Here is a 20413-nt window from a genome sequence, read left to right on the forward strand (position 1 = left end):
ACACATTTTGATCTATATATTCACACATGTATTACTGTTTCGTGTTAATACAATTATAGCATGAACAATATACGATTATCATGAACAAGGAAATATGATAATAACCATTTTATTATTGCCTCTAGGGCATATTTCCAACAGGTACCGTCGTGCTTGCTCCGTAATCACCCTCTCGAACGTTGTGCTACACGACAAAAGTTGCGGCCGTTGCGGCCGAGATACTAGAGGAGGCGCTCACGTGTGTGCTGCACGACAAGGAGGGCTAGTGACTCACAAGTATAGGAGATCAATTGTGATCCTTTCAATAATTAAAAGTGTCAAACTCAACAAAGAGCAAAAGGAATTGGCAGGCGGTTTTCAATAAGGATTTTTGTATAAGTATTGTAAGATAGTTTTGATATATGATTTCATAGCAAGATAATTGGTAACAAAGTAACAAGATAGCAATGTGCAGCAAGTGACTCAATCCTTATCTGTATTAAGGACAAACAAATGGTACTTCTTATAGTGATTAAAACGCTCTTGAGGACACACGAGAATATCATCACGTTACTTTTACCACGATTTATCGACTTACATTTATAAATTTAAAAACCTATACATTTTTTGAACCTATTGTTTGAAACAAAATAACAATGGGAATAGGAACACCACACCCATACATGAACAAATTATTAAGAATGGGAACACTTTCTAAAACTCTCGACATTTTTTGAAATTCTTAAATAATTTTTAAAACAGTAAAATATTTTAAAAATGTATAAAAAAATTTTGAAATCAATAATTTTTTTGAAAACACGAACACTTTTGAATTTCCCGGACATTTTCTAGAAACATGAACATATTTTTGAAATACAAACAATCTTTTGAAATCCTAAACATTTTTTGAAGAAATGAAGAAATTTTTAAATAGCAAACAAAATTTAAAATTTTGAACACTTTTATAAAATTGAAGTTACGAAATAAAGAAACAAAATAAAAAAACAAAAAGTAAAAAAGAACCAAACAAAAGGAAATGATCCGGTCAGTCAATGGAGCCTCCATGCTGAAAACCAACAATTTGTTGCAATGTGTGACATGTAGGATTTTGGATCCTCAACTTCTCATAGACCCATGGTCTACGTGTACATATGCGTGGGATGCCGCCTCGTAGACTTTATGCACGTGTCTCCTTGGCCCATGGCTAGGGCTATAACTTACCTGAACTCGTTTGGATTTTGGTCTCCTCGAAGCTGGTCATGTTTCACTTGTTGTTGGATCTCATTTTTTTTTACCGTAAATGACTAATGCGGTCTTTTAAATTAAATATATCAAGAGTGTTTGCACGTATCCTTTGTCCAGTGCATTTTTAAGTTTGCTTTTGCTCGATATAATAAAAAAAGAAGACTAATATAAATTCTGATGTAATTCTGTTTTTTCATTTTATGTTTTGTTGTTTTTCATTGTATTCTATCCCGTCCATCCCGCAATATAAAATTGTTTTGCAAGCTGTTATATTTTGTTATGGGATGGAACTTGTTTTTCATTGTATTCTACCCGTCCGTCCCGCAATATAAAATTGTTTTTGCAAGCTGTTATATTTTGTTATGGGATGGAACGAGAATATTTTTTGTAATTATAAATAAGATGTCTTTTGCTTCTTTTAATATAAAAATAGTTTGATGGTCAAAGACGTAATGGTGATATTTTGGAGGACCACAGTGTAATGTCAAATATCCTTACAACGAACTGGCAGGCTGACGGTGGATGCTCCTCCACGTCGACAACAGCACATCCAACGGACAGTAAAAGCTCCTTGCAGCTGCAGCCGGAGACCAGCCCAGGGTTTGCCGCCCGCGCCGCCTGCTAAACCCTGCCTCCATTCCGCCTACCTCGGCCGTCGCCTTCCAGAACCACCGGCGGCCAGGCGACACGGCCGACTGAGCCATGTGGGCTCTCAGAAGCCTCCGCCGGAACCTTCCGAAGGCAGCCTCTTCGTCGCTCCACCGGAGGTGCGCCCCGTCGATTAGCTCCGAGGGCTTCGCGGCGAGGGGAGGAGGGGGAGAGGCGGCTGCGGCCTCAATATCAGGCGCGTTAGTGCCTGTGCCCGCGGGCGGGGGCGGCGGAGGGGTATGCCGTCGGCTGATGTCGACGAGCAAGGGGAGGAGCATGCGGAGCAAGGTGGAGAAGCGGATGGGGAGGGAGACTGGCCGCACGCAGACGGAGCTGCGCCGCGCCGTCAAGCTCCGAAAGAAGCTCATGACCGAAGACGAGAGGCTCATCCACAGCATGCGGAGGGTAAGTAAAGCCCCCCCCCCCCCCCCCCCCCCTCTCGCTGTGATCCCTCTAATTCATAGTGAGATTTGGTCAATAGGAATTGAGGATGTTTTGCCATTGTCAATGCATAAGGGCGAGAAAAGCATTTGCATTGTGAAATTTGTTCAGATGTATTGAATGAATCAAAGAAAGAAGATGGTATGATTACGTTGTAGGGACTTGACTTTGCCTGTCAAGATTGTGTTGTCAGGGACTTTGTTGAACTGAAAGAACTAAGTGGCTATCTTTGATTGTCAAATCCAACTATATGCATGTAAACTAGAAATTTTGATATACTCCCTCCGTTACAAAATATAAGACCTTTTAGGGATTTCACTAGGAGACTACATACGGAGCAAAATGAGTGAATCTATACTCTAAAATATGTCTATGTACATCCGTATGTAGTTTATAGTACAATTTCTAAAAGGTCTTATATTTAGGAACGGAGGGAGTAGATGATAAAGGCTAGTTCTCATTTAAAACACATCAGCTAACTCCGCTAGAAAATTAAGTCCTGTCGCTTCCCATGTCATTCCCGATGTATGCACATATGGTTACCACGACCTGTAAATGATTGTCAAATCCAACTGTATGTCTGCAAACTAGAAATTTTGATATTGATAGTAAAGGCTAGCTCTCACCAAAACGCATCAGCTAACTCCATTAGAAAATTAAGTCCTGTGGCTTCCCATGTCACTCCTAATGTATGCACATAAATGGTTACCACCGCCTGTATGGTTTCACAAGTAAAAAAGCTAAAATGACTTATTGATTATGCCAATTATTCTGTACAGTTTGGTTCTCATATAATACATTGATACACTAGGCCTGATGTAGTGATATTATAAGTCCATTGGGGCATTCCTGCTCCCGATGGAAAAGAAGTCATATCAGAACTTATGTAATGCTTACGTTCTTTTTTAAATCTTGGGCATAAACGGATTATTCTCAGAATTTAAAGAAAACAATTATATAGTTGCTGCATAGAAGCACATAATGAAAAGAAATTACATTTTCCAGATCTATCAGGAAATCTAATTTGCACACCTTTCCCCTTTCTCGTGCTTGATCTGCACAGTCCTATCTGAATTAGGTATTACTCAACTCATCCATTCCTTCTCTATGGGGATCTGGCTAAGTAAAATATATGTTACTCAGCATATTTCTCCTTACTCGACTTGTGTTCTAATCTTGATTTTATTAGAATCAGATGGTCATTTATAATAGAGTGAATTCACTGGCTTACCTAGTTATTTGGTTAATTTTATCCAGGCCAAGAAAAAAGTTGCTCTACTTCTACAAAAACTCAAGAAGTATGAGCTACCAGACCTACCAGCTCCTCGTCATGATCCAGAGCTGTTAACAGCTGAGCAGCTACAGGCTTACAAGAAGATTGGATTCCGAAACAGAAACTATGTCCCTGTTGGAGTTCGTGGAGTCTTTGGAGGTGTTGTTCAAAACATGCACATGCACTGGAAATTCCATGAGACAGTACAAGTTTGCTGTGACAATTTCCCGAAGGAAAAAATTAAGGAAATGGCATCAATGCTGACAAGATTGAGTGGTGGTATAGTGGTTAACATTCACAATACCAAAACAATTATCATGTTTCGTGGCAGGAATTACCGTCAACCAAAGAACCTCATACCTTTTAACACACTTACCAAACGGAAGGTCAGTCCCTTACAGTTAAAATGTTTGTAGTTCTCATTTAGCATTTTTATAGTACTTCTGCCCAACTTTCCTGATGCTTTGGCTCATAGAGTCATACACCCTATATGTATGGAATTTTGAAACTCCTATGGTTTTCTCTGACCTTTTCTGTTGATAGTTCAACCAGAATTTAGTATTGTTTTTTAATGTTTTGGGTTATGTCGATTTCTGTTAATTTTGGGTATATTGTTGGCTTGTGCTATGGATAATGGAGTTTGCTATCCTTATCCTTATTGCAGGCTTTATTCAAGGCTAGATATGAGCAGGCTCTTGAGTCGCAGAAACTAAATATCAAGAAAATAGAGACACAACTTCGTCGCAAAGGTATTAACCCAGAGGACCCAGTTGCCATGGCCAGCATCCAGCGAGTTGCCTCGACATTCTTCCGAGCCATAGACGAGCAGCAAGGCACTCCCTATGTCTTCCATGGGGATAATCAACCTGCTACCGGGACTACAGAATTAAAAGAACCACATGAGGAGCCAGCCGAGGATAGCGACCAGGAGGAGCTTGACAACTTCATTGCAGAAATAGAGGATGCAGCAGAGAAGCAATGGGAGGAAGAGGAGGCAGCAGAGAAAGAAGAAACTTCAAGGCTGCAGTATCGCTACAGAGAAGAGATGATGGGTGAGCGGAGGGGTTTCAATAGAAGCTATGACAACTCAGATGCCGATGATAGAACCCAGGGAAGATACAGGAGAGATAACGACAACAATAAATGGACAAAGGATACAAGGAGATGGGATGATGACAGTGAGGTAGAGGCGTCAGGTGAGGATGTGGATGAGCGCAGGGGTTTCGGTAGAGGCCATAATAACTCAGATGCTGAGGATATAAGCCCTGGAAGATCCAGGAGAGAGAACAAAAACAACAGGAAAACAACAGGTTCGAGGAGGCTGGATGATGATACTGAGGCATCGGGCGAGGACTGGGACTCTGATGATGGCAGGGATAGTATAGCTGGCTTCAACAAGGAGAGGCATGTACCTGATGAACATCCTAGGCAATTTGAAAGCACGAGACATGAGAGGAGTAGTTCCAGTCACAGGCAGAATTATATGCCTGGGGCCTCCAGAAGTCCCAGCCGGACCCCAAAGAAAAATGCAGTTAGCGTTTCTGATGTCAGTGAGGATGACGTTTCAGACAGTGAAGATGATGAGGTGTGGGGATCAGATTACAAGGAAGAGACGAACTCAGTGTGGGGAGCAGATTACAAGGAAGAGACGAGCCCGAGTGCCCCGAAGGTGAATTTCCCCAATTACAAGAGCAGCAGCGAGGAGGAGGATGCCGGCGACAACTGGATGCACGGCGGCAGAACCGGCCAGACAAAGAAGAATACCGATGAGGACTGGGACAGTGACTGACAAAGTAAAAAAAGAAGAGTCAAGCCTGCATCCTCCACGGTTACTGTTGCCGCATTTCCTCCAACGTGTTGCTGCAGGAAAAGAGTCTGTTGAGCTTATTTTTTGTGGGAGCATCCGTCTCAATGCCGCAGACGGTGCCGCTTGATTCGACCTGACATCATGCCAGGTTGGGTGCTCATGAATAATTGTTTGAATTGTGTCTCCAAATATGTAGTTGGCGCATCCCCGAAGGCCGAAGCAGTCTCTGCCAGTTACCAGCAGCCGGTCACACATGCCATGATAGCAGGAGGTTAAAGTGTTGAATCTATTGTCCTTGGCCTAAAGTTTCTTTCGGCAGTTTGATAGGTTGAAGGGGTCTCACTACACATCTGAATCTCTTTGTTATGAGATCATTCATAAGAACGGATTTGCCAGGCTTGCACATACGAATATTTGACGGCCCTGCTTGCTGTGTCCCCTTGCCTCCAGACATAGATAGGTTTACTAACTCAATTCATTCATTGGGATGCTCACCATAAAGCAATGACCATTTTGTTTTCTCCGTGTTTATCATACCTGTGATGAGCTTGTCTGATCCACCATATATACTTCAAAAATCGTTACGGGATCTTAGTATTCTAACGATTAGTCCCACACGAGCCAATGGCCACTGCATCTCGCCATAGAACAAAGAGCCTCAATGCCCGGCTTGTGGGCAGGGACAGGAAGACGTGCCGATGCAGCATTTGATCATGACTTGCTCCGCGGAGCAAGAGGCGCGATTCTGAGAGACTCGAAGACCAAGTGCTCGTTCATGGGAGGAAACTGTCTACTCACAATTGCATCGACGTCCTATCAACGGAAGCTCTAGAAGGTCTAGGCTCCAGCTCGCACAGCCTACTGCTTGGTTGCAACAGAGCAGTGGCAGATCCTCAAAAGGTTGCAGCTGCGATTTTCGACGACTGCTTCTCCCTCCGTTTTAAATAAGTGACGTGGTTTTAGTTCAAATTTAAACTCAAACCATGTGACTTTTTGCGTGCCATACTTGAGCTCTGCAACCTTTAACTAAACTGAGCAGCACATCATTTTGCAAAAATGGCTAGAGGACCTCTGTAGTAGCTGCATTGGGGATGCTCCTACTGAACTAATCATTATCACAAACTAATAAGGGCATGTACACCAAATAGCTTGCAGAGGAGCCGGTCTCTTCGGGGTGAAAAGCGAGAGAAAGTGAAGAAAAAATAAGCATGCGAGGAGAGAGATCGAAAGAGTAGTAAAAAAGTACTCCCTCTGTTTCTAGTTTTAGAGATTTCATTAAAGGACTACATACGAATGTACATAGACATATTTTAGAACGTAGATTCATTCATTTTGCTTCGGTTGGCCAGAATTTTCTCAAGACAGTGGCTTCATTACTTTTTGATTAGTTTAAAAGCTGAGGCGGTAGCAGGGTGATGCCCCCGTTGTACATGCCCTAAATAGGGATGTTACGTTTAAAAAAAAACACAATGGATGATACAGCCAGCCATGCCGGCAGGCGCATAACGCAACGCCTGCAGCAAAAGTGGCGCCAGAACACCCCACTATCCAAAACCACATCACACCGCAGCCATTGCAAGCGCTAGGCTAGGGTTTTTGGAGCATGTCAGACATTTTATACCAGCCAAATATATCCTAGCCGCCATCTAGTACCAAAAAATCATCCACAGTTCGGCACCAAGGAGATGTAAGCCATACATGACATCATATAAGATTTTTCCAGGGCTCTGACAGAATACAGAGAGTGGTTTAGCAATGAGAATATAAAATTATTTCCACTACTTCCAGGTGGAACAGGAATCTTTCAATGCAATCTATTTTCCGCCTAAAAATAATTTCCCTATGTAGAATTAAGAAGATAGGAATTTCTAAGTAAATCAAATATACTGTTCCCATAGGCTCGAATGACGACTCTCAAGAAAATTGTGCATGTTCCGATCTGAACTTATGGTATGGTAATGGTCGAAATGGCAGCTCTCAATAAAATTATGCACGATCTGATCTGAACTTATAAGGTATGGTAATAATCTGACAGCTGGGTCGATGCGATGATTATTAAGTTTATGAACCTAACCCCCTCATTCTCATTCTGGGCAATAGAAACAAACCGGAATTCACTGCACTTGATTGGAAAAACTATAGAATACCAATGAGTTAGCGAACTCCTGAATTGTTATTGTTTGTCCAAATGCCATAGCCCGCTGCCGAAACCTACTTTTGGTCTCTTGCAGTTTACCATCTCTCCGAAAGAATCAACAAGCTGCTCAGCCAGGCTGCTTGGTTCTTTGATTAGCGTTTTGATGAATGTGTTCACAATCCTATGCTCATTCTCAGTCGATCTTAGACTCAGCCAGGTCAAAAACTTCAATCTGAAATCAGTCTCTATGTGCCCGTCACACTCCAGCCACCGTATCACCTTCACACAGTACTCATAGTCCTCATCCAGCACTCTAGGTTTTCTCAGAAGTTGCTTCTGGCGACAGATGGCCGAAACTCCATCCTGCTCACAGCTTTCATTCTGAGCACCATTGGGCTGCTTTGCCTTGCCCCCTGGTCGAGATTCAACAGCAGCCGGTTCCGCACTCCTGACTGCCTCGCAAGCCTCTGAGCCACCACTGTCATTTGATCTTAAAAGTCTGTTATTTAAATCATAGCTCTTCTCAGGGGAAGAGTCAATGTCCATGGGCATGGGTGCATTTAGGTCAGGGACAGAAAATGCATTGAACTGAAGTTTGCGACATGCACCAGATAACAAATGACCCTGTTCACTGTTCCCTGCCTGATTTGCTTCTGTGGCACTTATGTCACATGAACCTGCGTACATATCCTCACAATAGCCTTCTTCAGCCCAAGCTCGCCGCAAGATCTTCCCAACATCTCGGATCCTAAATCCAGTGGACATACAAGCCTGGCTCCTATCCGCTGTCTGCGTCTGCGGGCATGTTCCCGTGGCATTCTGGGTCACAGATTTGATAAATACCTCCTTGCTCGCAGTATAACATTTAGACTCGGAATGCCCAATGGCCGCCTCAGCATCTGTGAATGATATGATTCTGAAGGAATATTCTGTGCATGTGGCGAGGTTATACACAAGTATTTTTCTTTGGTCTCTTGGCAAGATAACAGGCTCATCCATGCTTGGTTGCTCTCTGCTCTTCCAGTACCACAGCTTATAACCTTTGATGGTGTCCGATGATGCTAATTTATTTTCTTTTAAGATGATAACAAGGGAAGACGATGTAATGTCTACGAATTTGAATTTGCACGCAGCTGGTAATGAACCTGCAAACAAACAAGTCTAGAACCATGACAATTATGCAGAATGACCATGACAATTATTACCTTGTGTTTATTCAAGGAAGGTCATTACCTCGAAGCAAGCCTGGAGATGGAGAACTCAACAACTCATCAACTTTTTGAATCGCTAGAGAGCAAAGTTTCAGTATATTACTACCACCAGATAACCTGCTTACGATACCACGTGCCATCTTTGCCGACATTCCATCAAGTGGACCGACCTCGCATTCAAGTTTTGCTTTTGCCTCTTGAATAATGTTATGCAATTCATTATGACAGCTCGTACCCTCCAATAACTGATAACTCACATAGATGCGGTGGCAGAGTATATCAACTCGGCGAGCCCCCTTTGCAATCACTAATTGCCTTTTCCAATAACTGCCAGATAGTAACATGATTGTCAACTTTACAAATTGATCAATAATCATAGAAAACATAACAAGCATTTCAAATTTTCAAGAACGTCACAAGTGAATACTACCTGCAAATTGATGCTAAGAAATATAAAACATGACGATTATCTCAAGCAGCCGACACTAACATACTTAATTAATACATGCATGTATTGGTACGAACTAGAATTCGTGGTCAAGAAAGTAACACTGAGATATGTAACTTTGTAAAAGGAAATATGCTGGGTATAGAGAGTATAATGCATGCTACAACTTGTCCAACTTTCCTGCTCTAACTGATTTACATGATATGGAAAGACAGCTTCGTGTTTATTTGGCAAGCCCAATCATTTTATCATTTGTACTAACAGGAGACGATTGCTTCTAGAGTAAAAGGATGTTACATAGGGTCAACGCAAAGATGACTCGCATGTTCCTAATTATTAGTTGAGTTGAATGGTGCCTGTTAATACCGTCCGGAAAAAAAAGAATGGTGCATGCTGACTATAAATAATGATACAGAAAATCTGGCTTCATTTTTCTTCACAGATTTCTAACTGAGAAAAATCATGTATAGGCTAACAATACGACCTGCGACTCGTCAATACTATATAAGACCCGCATATAACTATTCCAAATTAGCTACTGCCTATTTTGAACGGCACTATGATATTGAGATAATTTAACTGAAAATAATATGGCTATATATCCCGAAGCAACTTCATTTTAGTATAAGGGACTAACGATGCAATAATGAAGCAAGGACAAGAAGCAAATGAGAAGTGTGATGGAGACAACGAGATTTGCAGAAGAGAATGAACGTGTACTTACCCTAGTACCCCAGATATCTTCCCACATGAAGCACATGAATAACTCCCATCAAGATGAATAATTTTTTGAAGATCAAAGCATCCCACCCGCTTTTGTTTGAGGGCACACTCGATGTGGCAAGAAGAACCACAGTACTGCTTGTCATCATTCTCAGATGCACAAACCAACCATAGACTAGGATCTTTATTGTCATCAAACTGATGGCAAATACAACATGAGCACCTCTTGCAGAAAGAATCTTCAGCTGTTACAACAGCTTTACAGGCCAAATTTCTACAGATCCAAGTGCCAGTGCCCTTGATGTCATGGACAGGACGTTCTCTACCAGTTGCATCCTTCTTACAAGCATGGCCATTTGTTATCGTTAAGATGGCTGCAGATTTCTTCAATTCAGAATTCTTGCTTGCTTTAACAGGAGTAGACTTTGACATGTCTTAACTTCAGTTCACCAAGCCACCTTCCCTTTTCAAATTATTCACTAGCATGGGTTATAGTCTTCTAGGGCAACAACTCTAAACCCTCACTGGACAGATTCAAGAACCTTATCGAAACCCCCACACCCTCTTTATTGTGGTATCCTCATCCACCAAGCATAAACAATGTCCGGTAACTGAAATGTAACATGGTATACTTTTTATCAGCAAGAATAGCTACTCAGAACACAAAATCCAGCATTCAACAATAACTGTCACATAATCAACAAAGGAGGGATCCCCGCAAGGAATACATAAGAAAAAGAAATACAGAAATGATATTAACGCCAGGAAATAAAATTGATGCATAACTATACAATATGAATCCAAAAGGCAACCAAAGATATAGCTGTCCACGTCATAAACAATGGGTTCAGAATACAAAAGACCTTTAGAATGACTGCTACTACCAAACTTCCCTTTCTTATGTTCAAGAAAATATCTCATTGATTATACAGAAGAATACAATATCCAAAGAATTGGATCATTTATCAAGGGACTTCCAGGTCAATTTATTAATAATAGAAAGAAATGAAACAATCCACCTGAAGAGAGGGATGCTATCTGCTACAGATTAACAGCTAAACTGAACAAAGGGAGCGAGTATGATCAGTGCTTCAGATATGTCAGGTAGTAGATACAATCCACTAGTTCTCAGTTCTTAAATAGAATTCCTTTTTGTCATGCAGTCAACTTCGACCACATGTTAAAAATACATAAAATAATAATAGGATCGGACCTTTTAACATGAAGTACTAGATAGTTTAACAACAATCATAATATTATTTTGGAGCATCTTTTACTAATGTGTTGTTGTTGCAATCAATTGTTGAGGTCTTTTGGAGAACATGAGAAGGCAAAAAAGACCTTATGTAGGGACCATGGGATTATTAAACAACTCAAATAATTAAGTATCACCTTTCGTGTAGCAGATAACAGAAAGAAAGAAAGAAAAATTGGCATAGAGTTAAAAGAAAACATCTTATTCACCCCTAATGGAAAGAGATCAGCAAGCTGTTACATGTTTCCCTTCTAAACATTTCAAACATACCAAAACAACTAACAAATAGCAAGGCTATAATTCTTAAAAAACAGAACAATGTACTAGAAACTAACAAAGAACCTGAAAAGCCAGTTACAAAGACAACACATCAGGATCCAATTGGATGTCGTTTAGCAGTGAAAATGGAGCATGCAGATCTCCTCATTCAGGACTAAGGATTGATATGGCCATGTTGAAGACCCACAGCGGTAAGGAGTTCACGACTCATGAGTAGATATAATGTGGTTGTGTTTGGTTCCTGCAAAAATGCACCTGACTCTACTTCAGATGTGTTTTTCCTCAACTACAGTGTGAATTGTGTTTGATGTTCCAGCAAATAGAGTAACTCCCCTGATTTCTTTGAGGCTGTCTGGTGAATTTGCACATGTTTAGTCTTACTTAAGACCAAATAGCATGTGCATCAGAAGGTATACATCTACGGTTCACGAATTAAGGATTGGATCTGCGAATCGGAGCTGGAGCACATGGACTCACAAGCACCAAGAAAACTTCCATCGGTTTCATGACAGACTAAAATGGAGGAGGAAAATGTCATCATGTGTTAATTGGGCCGACCCAGCTACGAAAGTCACCAGGTACTCGCAAACAAGCGCTCTCATCAGCTTTAAGGCACCGAGCTATTGACCCGCAGACACATGCTCCTTTGGATCCCCTGCTCTTTGCCGACCTCTCTCGCCCATGATGCCTCCCTGCTACTCCTACCCATCGTGGCATCCACCTTTGCTTCTCCTCAAGGACAGCACCTATGCGACGGCCATAGAGGTGCTCGAACAAGGACCGAACCAGGAATGTAAAGCGGCAAGGAAGCGGCAGATCCAGGCAGTGATGGCAGCAGCACGAACTATTGACATAACGATCGACTTGGGTCCATGAAGATCATGAATCGAGAGTCGACTTGGGAAGGAATCACGCCGAATTCAAACCCTGATGTAGATCTATTGACCGAGATCGGGGATCGACCATATAACGAGCGGATCCAGTAACTATGAATTACACAATTTAATGCTTGACACCACAGAGCTTACCTATGAAATAGCACCGGAAGAAGCAGCGTGGGAGGTGTCTAGAAGAGGCAAATGACGGCTCGTGGAGCCGTGGCGACAACTGGAGGCGGTGGCGGCGGCAAGCTCCGAACAGATATGCTCTAACACAACGTTTGGCTAGGGTTTGAGGCGAAGGGATAGTTTGCTTTGGGCCTGAAATGGCATCTTATTGGAATGTCTTTATCCAAAAATACCCCCAAGTACCCCCATATTTTAAAAAGATAAAGAAGGAAAAACTAGCAGTCCTCTAGCACCACATATGCCGTTAGGGAACATCCAGACATATGTCGTTTGGGAACATCCCCACATGCCGTTTGGGAATGCCTGATTCATGGAAGTATCCATGCAAGAAAAGTTTTAGGCTAAGCAGTTTTGGGAGCTAATGCCACAAAAAAAAAAAAGGAAACCCACGATGAACTGTAAATTTGTGAAGTTTGCAATGTTCATAGGAAACCATTTATGTGATTACCCAGCGATTTTTATCAATAAAAAAAGAAGGAAACCCACGATGACTGTAAATCCGTGAAGTTGGCAATGTTTGTACGGAACCATTTATGTCATCACCCAGCGATTTCATCAACACAAAAGTAGAAGGAAACCCACAAAGAACTGTAAATCCATGAAGTTGGTAATGTTTGTAGGGAACGATTTATGTGACTACCCAGCGATTTCAACAACGCAAAGGTAGAAGGAAACCCGCATTGAACTGTATATCCATGAAGTTGGCAATGTTCGTATGGAAACATTTATGTGACTACCCAGGGATTTCATCAACACAAAAGTAGAAGGAAACCCGCATTGAACTGTAAATCCGTGAAGTTGGCAATGTTCGTATGGAAAAACTTATGTGACTACCCAGGGATTCATCAACACAAAAGTAGAAGGAAACCAGCATTGAACTGTAAATCCGTGAAGTTGGCAACGTTCATATGGAAACATTTATGTGACTACCCAGGGATTTCATCAACACAAAAGTAGAAGGAAACCCGCATTGAACTGTAAATCCGTGAAGTTGGCAATGTTCGTATGGAAAAACTTATGTGACTACCCAGGGATTCATCAACACAAAAGTAGAAGGAAACCAGCATTGAACTGTAAATCCGTGAAGTTGGCAACGTTCATATGGAAACATTTATGTGACTACCCAGGGATTTCATCAACACAAAAGTAGAAGGAAACCCGCATTGAACTGTAAATCCGTGAAGTTGGCAATGTTCGTATGGAAAAACTTATGTGACTACCCAGGGATTCATCAACACAAAAGTAGAAGGAAACCAGCATTGAACTGTAAATCCGTGAAGCTGGCAACGTTCATATGGAAACATTTATGTGACTACCCAGTGATTTCATCAACACAAAAGTAGAAGGAAACCCGCATTGAACTGTAAATCCGTGAAGTTGGCAATGTTCGTATGGAAAAACTTATGTGACTACCCAGGGATTCATCAACACAAAAGTAGAAGGAAACCAGCATTGAACTGTAAATCCGTGAAGTTGGCAACGTTCATATGGAAACATTTATGTGACTACCCAGTGATTTCATCAACACAAAAGTAGAAGGAAACCCGCATTGAACTGTAAATCCGTGAAGTTGGCAATGTTCGTATGGAAACATTTATGTAACTACCCAGCGATTTCATCAACAGCAACTAAAGTCATAATCAAACCGACATAAACGTTCCTGCCCAGGAAAATGATGAACTGATATTTACTTCAACTACCATATGTGCAGGGCATGCCCCGATCTAATGCAGAGGCTAGATACCTTATTGAACTATCTTCACGATGCATTAATGTATCGCCAAATAAAATGCCACGTGGATTCCCGCAAAGGAGTGTTGTGCCTGGTGCTACCCTCGTTAATTTCTCGACGCCTAACAGCGTAAGCGTACTCACGCAACCAGCTAAACTCGCACCAAGGCAAAAAAAAAAAAAAGAAGAAGAAGAAGAAGAAGAAAAGGCGGTGGCAGCACACCATAGCGCGGCAAGGGATTCAATCGATTTGCAGCATGGCTAAGATAAGGTAATCCCCTAGCACGCAGCACCGTACAATCCGCGGGCGCCGTCGCCAGCCGACGCAAACGGGCAGCAGCGTTTCCCCGGCTCGTTCTAGCTCGAACCGAAACGCGCGAGGAGAATCGCGCCGCGCACAGCGAGGAGCAGAGGAGAACGGGAGTGGGTGCGCCGGTTCCGTACCGTTGGATCCTGCTGCCGCGACGCGACCCTCCCCTGGCGGCGGCTAGGGTTTGGGCTGGGTGGCGCGGGGGCGCGGGTGGGGCGAGCCGCGAGATCCCAATGCCCGGCGCTGGACGGGAGGAGGAGGGCGCGGGCGAGCGGGCTCCCTCCGGCGGCGGACGGGCGGGCGGGCGGGGTCGCCTGGTTGGTCTCCCCCCGGAGCTGCGACCAGCACGCACGCGGTAGAGGAGGCAGAGACAGAGGCAGAGGAGGCTCGGGTGGGAACGCGAAGGAATTGAAGACAAGTCCAAGTCTTCCGAGGAGATCAACGAGGCTCCCGTGTAACGGAACGGGGGAGGAAGTGCGTGCGTGCGCGTGAGCGGAGTCGAACTGTCGAAGCGGAGGCGAAGCGCCGAAAGCGTACGTACCGGTACCGGTATGGTGAGCCCGGGCCCCGCTGCCGTTACAGGGACGGAGGGATCTGGGGCGTCCGTATCTCTCATCGGACGGCAGGGATGCGTGGCGTTCAGCGCGGCCCTCCTTTTACGGACGGGTTTCCACTTTCCACGTTACTGCTTTTTTTTTTGGAAAACTTCCACGTTACTGCGATCTGAAGTTTGAACGTTCCCCGTATTATACATCCTGACAGTGTTCCATAGCTCCCCTCAGAAAAAAAAAAAACAGTGTTCCATAGATGATGTAAATGTAGAAAATAACATCGACTAAGAAAATGTGAAAGTAATACATTTTTAAAACAAAAACATTGCCCCAACACATGGTATAGATTCCAAAAAGAAAAAATACTCAACATTTGCTCGTGATGTAAACCCTCGAGCAAAATGCGTCAGTTATCCAAGAAACCTCCCCGTCGTCGTTAGACCACATGGACGCCTCCTCAGACCCCGCGACCGACAATGCCGCTCCAACGCACCTCATCATGGCCACCTCCGCGATGACGGTGTAAAAACTTACATCATCTATTGCATTTGAAGGTTTTGATGACCTAAAAACCCACTTTTTATGATATAAATTTTACTCAAAACATAATTTAATGATATATTTTACATCATCTATTAAAAATGTTTTAAAGCAGCCATAAAATAAGGCAATAGTTGGTTTTCGGTATTTGGGGGCAAAAAATGGGCTCCAACACCAGTCCTATCATAAATTATTTTGCAAAAGTTTTTTGAGCAATCAAAAAAAGGGCTCTAGATGATGCAAACAGACCGTGCGACCTCGGCTACCATTCACCAAAATCCCCTCGCGGCCCACCCGCAACCTCCAGCCACCCTCTAGGTGATTTAGGCCTCCATCGACCCTAATTCTGCAGTTATTTCTGGGAATAGCGCTTGTGTTGTTCCCGTGATCTCTGCCGATTCGGGGAAGGAAGGGTGTAGGGATCTGGTACAGGCTGTAAAAGGGGATTTTTCTATAATCCTGAACCCATCTATGGTCTCCTCTGGGAAGTTTCCTATTAATTTGAAGGATTTAGAGAGGAATCATAGGGGAGAGGAATTGATTATGGGAATACCTTATATTGTTTATGATCCTGTGTCTATTGAGGGAAATTTTCTGAATAATGGACGGTATGTTAGGAAACTGGACTTTTTAGGACATTCATTTTGTAATCGGTGTTTTAATTCATTTGGAGAGGATGCATTGTTATGGGAGTATGGAGGCTATTTTTGGCCTTTTGGCAAGAGCTGTTGGTCCTCTTGCAACCCATTCCAACATCCTTTCGTCTGTGCCTCCTCCTTTCCAAACTGTGTTGTAGTTCTCATAGACATGTATATCAAGGGAGAGGTAGAGGTGAGGTCTATGAAGATGCTCCAGGAGACAGTTGAGAGTGGCGGTGGGGTGCCGGTTCCTGCATTGCAGATGGATGCTCCGGTAGTAGGTCTGGCCTCTCCGCCAGCCTCCGGCGAGGCGACCGAGTCTCCGTCTCCAGCAACTCATGGCTGCTTGGGGAAGATGGCTGCTAGACGTACCCGAGGCGATTGCTCCCCCCTGATCATCGACATGGAGGCGGCCCGAAAGGCTGTCAGGGGGTTCATGGTGGTGGGGCGCCTTCTCTCACCCTTCCATGTCAATCCCCATTCCATTGTCGATGAGCTGCGCGCCACAGCTTGGAAGAGTCAAGGGGCGATAACTGTCCAAGAAGTGGCAAGCGAGGACGGGAGATTTGTTCTAAACTTCGTGGCTGAAGGAGACCGACGCTTTGTGCTCAAGGCGCAGCCGTGGCACTATAGGCGGGACGGGGTCATCTTTGCCGAGTTCGATGGCAAAGGCGATCCCACGGAAGTTGATCTGGGTGTCATGGCCATTTGGGCCCAGGTACGCGATCTCCCCTTCGAGCTCAAGACTGAAAGTATGGGTCGGATGCTCGAGGATCAATTGGGGGAGGTGCTAGAGGTCTCTCATCGCAACCACATCATTGTTGAAAAATTCCTGCGTGTGCGTATCGAGATTTTGCTTCATGAGCCCCTTAAGACCTCTGTAGGCTTTACTCCTTTGGGTAGTTCTAAGCAGCTGAAGTTTGATGTGCGCTACGAGAAACTTCCATTGCATTGTGATTGTTGTGGGTTGGTAGGGCATACCTCTGAGAGATTTTGTAACATCCCTAGTGAGAAAAGAGTTCCTAGCTACCCAAAAAATCTTAGTGTAGAAGCTTACTGGAAGAGTCAAGGCACAAGCAAGAGAGCTCTAAAATTTGGGAGTTTTCCTCAAGGTGATATGATCCCGAAGGAAGGAACTGAAGGCAGTATTTCTGATGGTATTGTTGTCAAGGTGACTACGGCGGTGAGGGGCCTCAAAGTGGCTGATAAAGCCCCTGCTCCTCCAGACAAGATGGATGCTTCCACGGAGGCAATGGTGGCTGCGTCTAGTAAAGCGTCAACTGCTTCGGTGGGGGCTAAGTTTTCAGCTCAGGCTGACCCCAAGCTTGGCCAGGAGGGCCGGGTTGGGGGGAGCCGTCGCTGAACATGGGTGCTGCTGTTTTTGGCCACCTGGAGCGACACCTGACCCAATCTGTACCGGCTGGGATTGGCCAGGAGGGTGTGGATCAGTTGGAGAGATGCTCAGCTGGAATAGGTTACTCTGGCCAGGACCCCAAAATGGATGCTGCTGCTAATAAGCAGCTCCTATTCCAGCCAGGGGTCTTGGAAGCGCTCTCCGGAGCTGTGGCTGCGCGTCTGGCTTCACCTGGAGAAGGAAACGCTAATGCAAATCTCTGTTTCAGGTTTAATGCTAACAAGAAAACCACACAAAATCTTCGTGGAAAGAAGGGGGAGAAAGATAGAAAATACAGGGAGGTTAACAAAGGCGGGGAGGCACGTGCTAAGGTCGTGGGTAACAAAAGGAAACTTTTTACTCATGCCCAACCTACTGGTAGTGAGGTAGAATTTTCTTTTGAGAAGTCTCTGGATAGGTATGAACGCATGCTCTATGGTGATGTTTCTGTCTCCTCTAAGCGGGTGTGCATGGGCAGAGTGGAAGTTGTGAAGGATGGAGAGGGTATTGTTTCACATGTTGCCAAGGAGATAGAGGAGGAGGATGAAGAGTACGTGCATAAAGGGGCAGAATCTGTTGATGAAGAGAAAGAACACTATGGCACATCGGCGGCCTCCGAGGAGGAGGACCGCCGGGCCAAATGAAAATCCTGGGATGGAACTGTCGTGGTATGCTCTCAAACACGGCAATTCGCGAGCTTTTGGCCCTCCAAGGGCGTATCAAGGCAGAGCTTATTTTTCTTTCAGAGTCGCATTTTGAATAAATGTAAAGCCGATGAGTTGCGTCGTGTCTTAAATTTTGATTCTATGTATGTAATGGAGAGTGATGGTCGGGCCGGTGGCCTTGTTTTATTTTACCATAAGATTAATAAAGTTGTGTTGAACTACGCATCGCCTCATTTATTGATGTTTTGTTCATGCATGAGAATATTGTACAATGGCGTTTTACAGGGTTCTATGGTTACCCCAATTGGAATGATCGAGTCCTATCCTGGGATGAAATCCGTCATTTGCATAGTAAAGGCGACCACCCGTGGCTTGTCATGGGTGATTTTAATGAAATTTTATTTTCTTCAGAAAAGGAAGGTGGTAATGCGAGACCAAACACAATGATGAGAGTCTTTCGTGAGTGCTTAATGGACTGCGGTTTAGAGGATTTAGGCTATATTGGTGATCCTTTTACATGGAGTAGAGGTGAAATTAGAGAGCGTCTCGATCGGGCTGTTTGCAATATCAGGTGGGCAAACAAATTCCCGAGAGCTGTGATTATCAACGAAGAACACATTCACTCTGACCATCGTCCTTTGGTCTTGGACATGACATATATGGATGAAAATTTGTTCAAACGTCCACAGGGGAGAGTGAGACAATTTGAAGCAAAATGGCTGAAGGAAGACACAATTTTTGAGATAGTGAAAACGTTCTGGGAAAAAGCAAAGGTTGCTGGCATTGGACCATTTCTTGCCGATCGCACCCGAGCCGTGCATGCTGATCTACACACTTGGGACCAGGAAACTCTTAAAGGGCCGAAACAGAGAATTAATAAATTAAAAAAAGAACTAGAGAAAGTGAGGCGTGGTCCGTTATGCGCAGAATCGCTCACACGACAGAAGGAAATTATAGTTCTCATCGAGAATTTGTTGGATCAAGAGGAAATTTTCTGGCTACAGAGAGGTCGAGCAAATTGGCTAATGCATGGGGACCGCAACACCTCATTTTTCCACAACGCCGCAAGGGTCCGAAAAAGAAGAAATAATATTAAGCAACTTCTGGATGATTCTGGAATTTGGAGGAGAGAGGGCGAACTAAAGATTCATATTACAGATTATTTTTCAAATCCTTTCACCTCAGAGATTGTGCATCCGGATCAAGAAGTTTTATCTCTCGTTCGTAGAAGAGTATCTTCGGACATGAACAATGTTCTCTTGGCCCCTTATACTGCGGAAGATGTTCGTAAGGCTCTGTTCGATATTGGGGATTTAAAGGCTCCTGGACCAGATGGTCTCCATGCTATATTCTATAAAAGATTTTGGCCCATGCTGGGAGAAGACCTAGTTCAAGAGATCTTGCAAGCTATTAACACATCCACTATCCCAGAGGGGTGGAATGACACGATGATTGTGTTGATTCCTAAGGTTAACGCGCCTCAGAGGATGACCCAATTTAGGCCAATCAGTCTTTGTAATGTGGTCTATAAGATTATTGCCAAAATGGTGGCGTCCAGGCTGAAGGCTCTTCTCCCTGAGATTATTAGTCCTACGCAGAGTGCCTTTGTGCCTGGTAGACTGATAACGGATAGCATTCTAGTGGCTTATGAATGTTTTCACACAATTAAAAACAGAAGAGAAGGCAAAGAAGGGTTATGTGCGATTAAGCTCGATATGCATAAAGCGTATGACAAAGTTGAATGGCCTTTTCTAAAGGTAATTATGTTGAGGTTAGGCTTCCATCAGAACCTGGTTAACTTCATTATGCAATGTGTACCAACTGTCAAATATAAGGTACGTATTAATGGGGACGAGAGTGAGAGCTTTACACCGACAAGGGGTTTGAGGCAGGGGGTCCGTTGTCACCTTATCTGTTCCTATTATGCACTGAAGATTTGAATGCATTACTTACACACGCTAAGGAAAGTGAACATATAGTGGGAGTGAAAGTATGTAGAGATGCCCCATCCATCACAAACCTACTCTTTGCGGATGATTCGTTGATTCTTATGAAGGCCAATAATGAGAGTG

General features: G+C 43.7%; 2 protein-coding genes across 3 annotated transcripts; one reads left to right on the plus strand and one right to left on the minus strand.

Annotated features, from left to right (window-relative positions):
- Positions 1–1806: 1806 nt before the first annotated feature.
- On the plus strand, positions 1807–5924 carry LOC123424723 (CRM-domain containing factor CFM9, mitochondrial). Its single transcript, XM_045108398.1, has 3 exons — positions 1807–2277; positions 3571–3972; positions 4251–5924. The coding sequence occupies exons 1-3, from the start codon at positions 1927–1929 to the stop codon at positions 5373–5375; spliced, it is 1878 nt and encodes a 625-aa protein (XP_044964333.1). The 5' UTR covers positions 1807–1926; the 3' UTR covers positions 5376–5924.
- Positions 5925–7081: 1157 nt separating this feature from the next.
- LOC123424733 (VIN3-like protein 1) lies at positions 7082–14780 on the minus strand. Of its 2 annotated transcripts, XM_045108409.1 has the most exons (4): positions 14689–14780; positions 9914–10523; positions 8764–9068; positions 7082–8675 (listed from the first exon to the last, which is right to left on the minus strand). In XM_045108409.1, the coding sequence occupies exons 2-4, from the start codon at positions 10342–10344 to the stop codon at positions 7567–7569; spliced, it is 1845 nt and encodes a 614-aa protein (XP_044964344.1). In that variant the 5' UTR covers positions 10345–10523; positions 14689–14780; the 3' UTR covers positions 7082–7566. The 2 variants fall into 2 exon arrangements, with proteins under 2 accessions (XP_044964344.1, XP_044964352.1); XM_045108417.1 differs by lacking the exon at positions 14689–14780 and having other exon boundaries at positions 9914–11451.
- Between the last annotated feature and the right edge of the window lie 5633 nt (positions 14781–20413).

The sequence above is a fragment of the Hordeum vulgare genome, chromosome 1H, assembly GCF_904849725.1.
Source record: "Hordeum vulgare subsp. vulgare chromosome 1H, MorexV3_pseudomolecules_assembly, whole genome shotgun sequence".
In the NCBI taxonomy this organism is placed as follows: domain Eukaryota; kingdom Viridiplantae; phylum Streptophyta; class Magnoliopsida; order Poales; family Poaceae; genus Hordeum; species Hordeum vulgare.

What these genes read in the sequence shown, in the direction of transcription:
- LOC123424723 (XM_045108398.1), top strand. Translation starts at nt 1,927, where the DNA reads ATGTGGGCTCTCAGAAGCCTCCGCCGGAACCTTCCGAAGGCAGCCTCT. An exon ending in TCATCCACAGCATGCGGAGG is followed by an intron (nt 2,278 to 3,570) that starts GTAAGTAAAGCC and finishes AATTTTATCCAG; the next exon opens with GCCAAGAAAAAAGTTGCTCT. An exon ending in ACACACTTACCAAACGGAAG is followed by an intron (nt 3,973 to 4,250) that starts GTCAGTCCCTTA and finishes TCCTTATTGCAG; the next exon opens with GCTTTATTCAAGGCTAGATA.
- LOC123424733 (XM_045108409.1), bottom strand. Translation starts at nt 10,344, where the DNA reads ATGTCAAAGTCTACTCCTGTTAAAGCAAGCAAGAATTCTGAATTGAAG. An exon ending in AAGATATCTGGGGTACTAGG is followed by an intron (nt 9,069 to 9,913) that starts GTAAGTACACGT and finishes ACTATCTGGCAG; the next exon opens with TTATTGGAAAAGGCAATTAG. An exon ending in ATCTCCAGGCTTGCTTCGAG is followed by an intron (nt 8,676 to 8,763) that starts GTAATGACCTTC and finishes GTTTGTTTGCAG; the next exon opens with GTTCATTACCAGCTGCGTGC.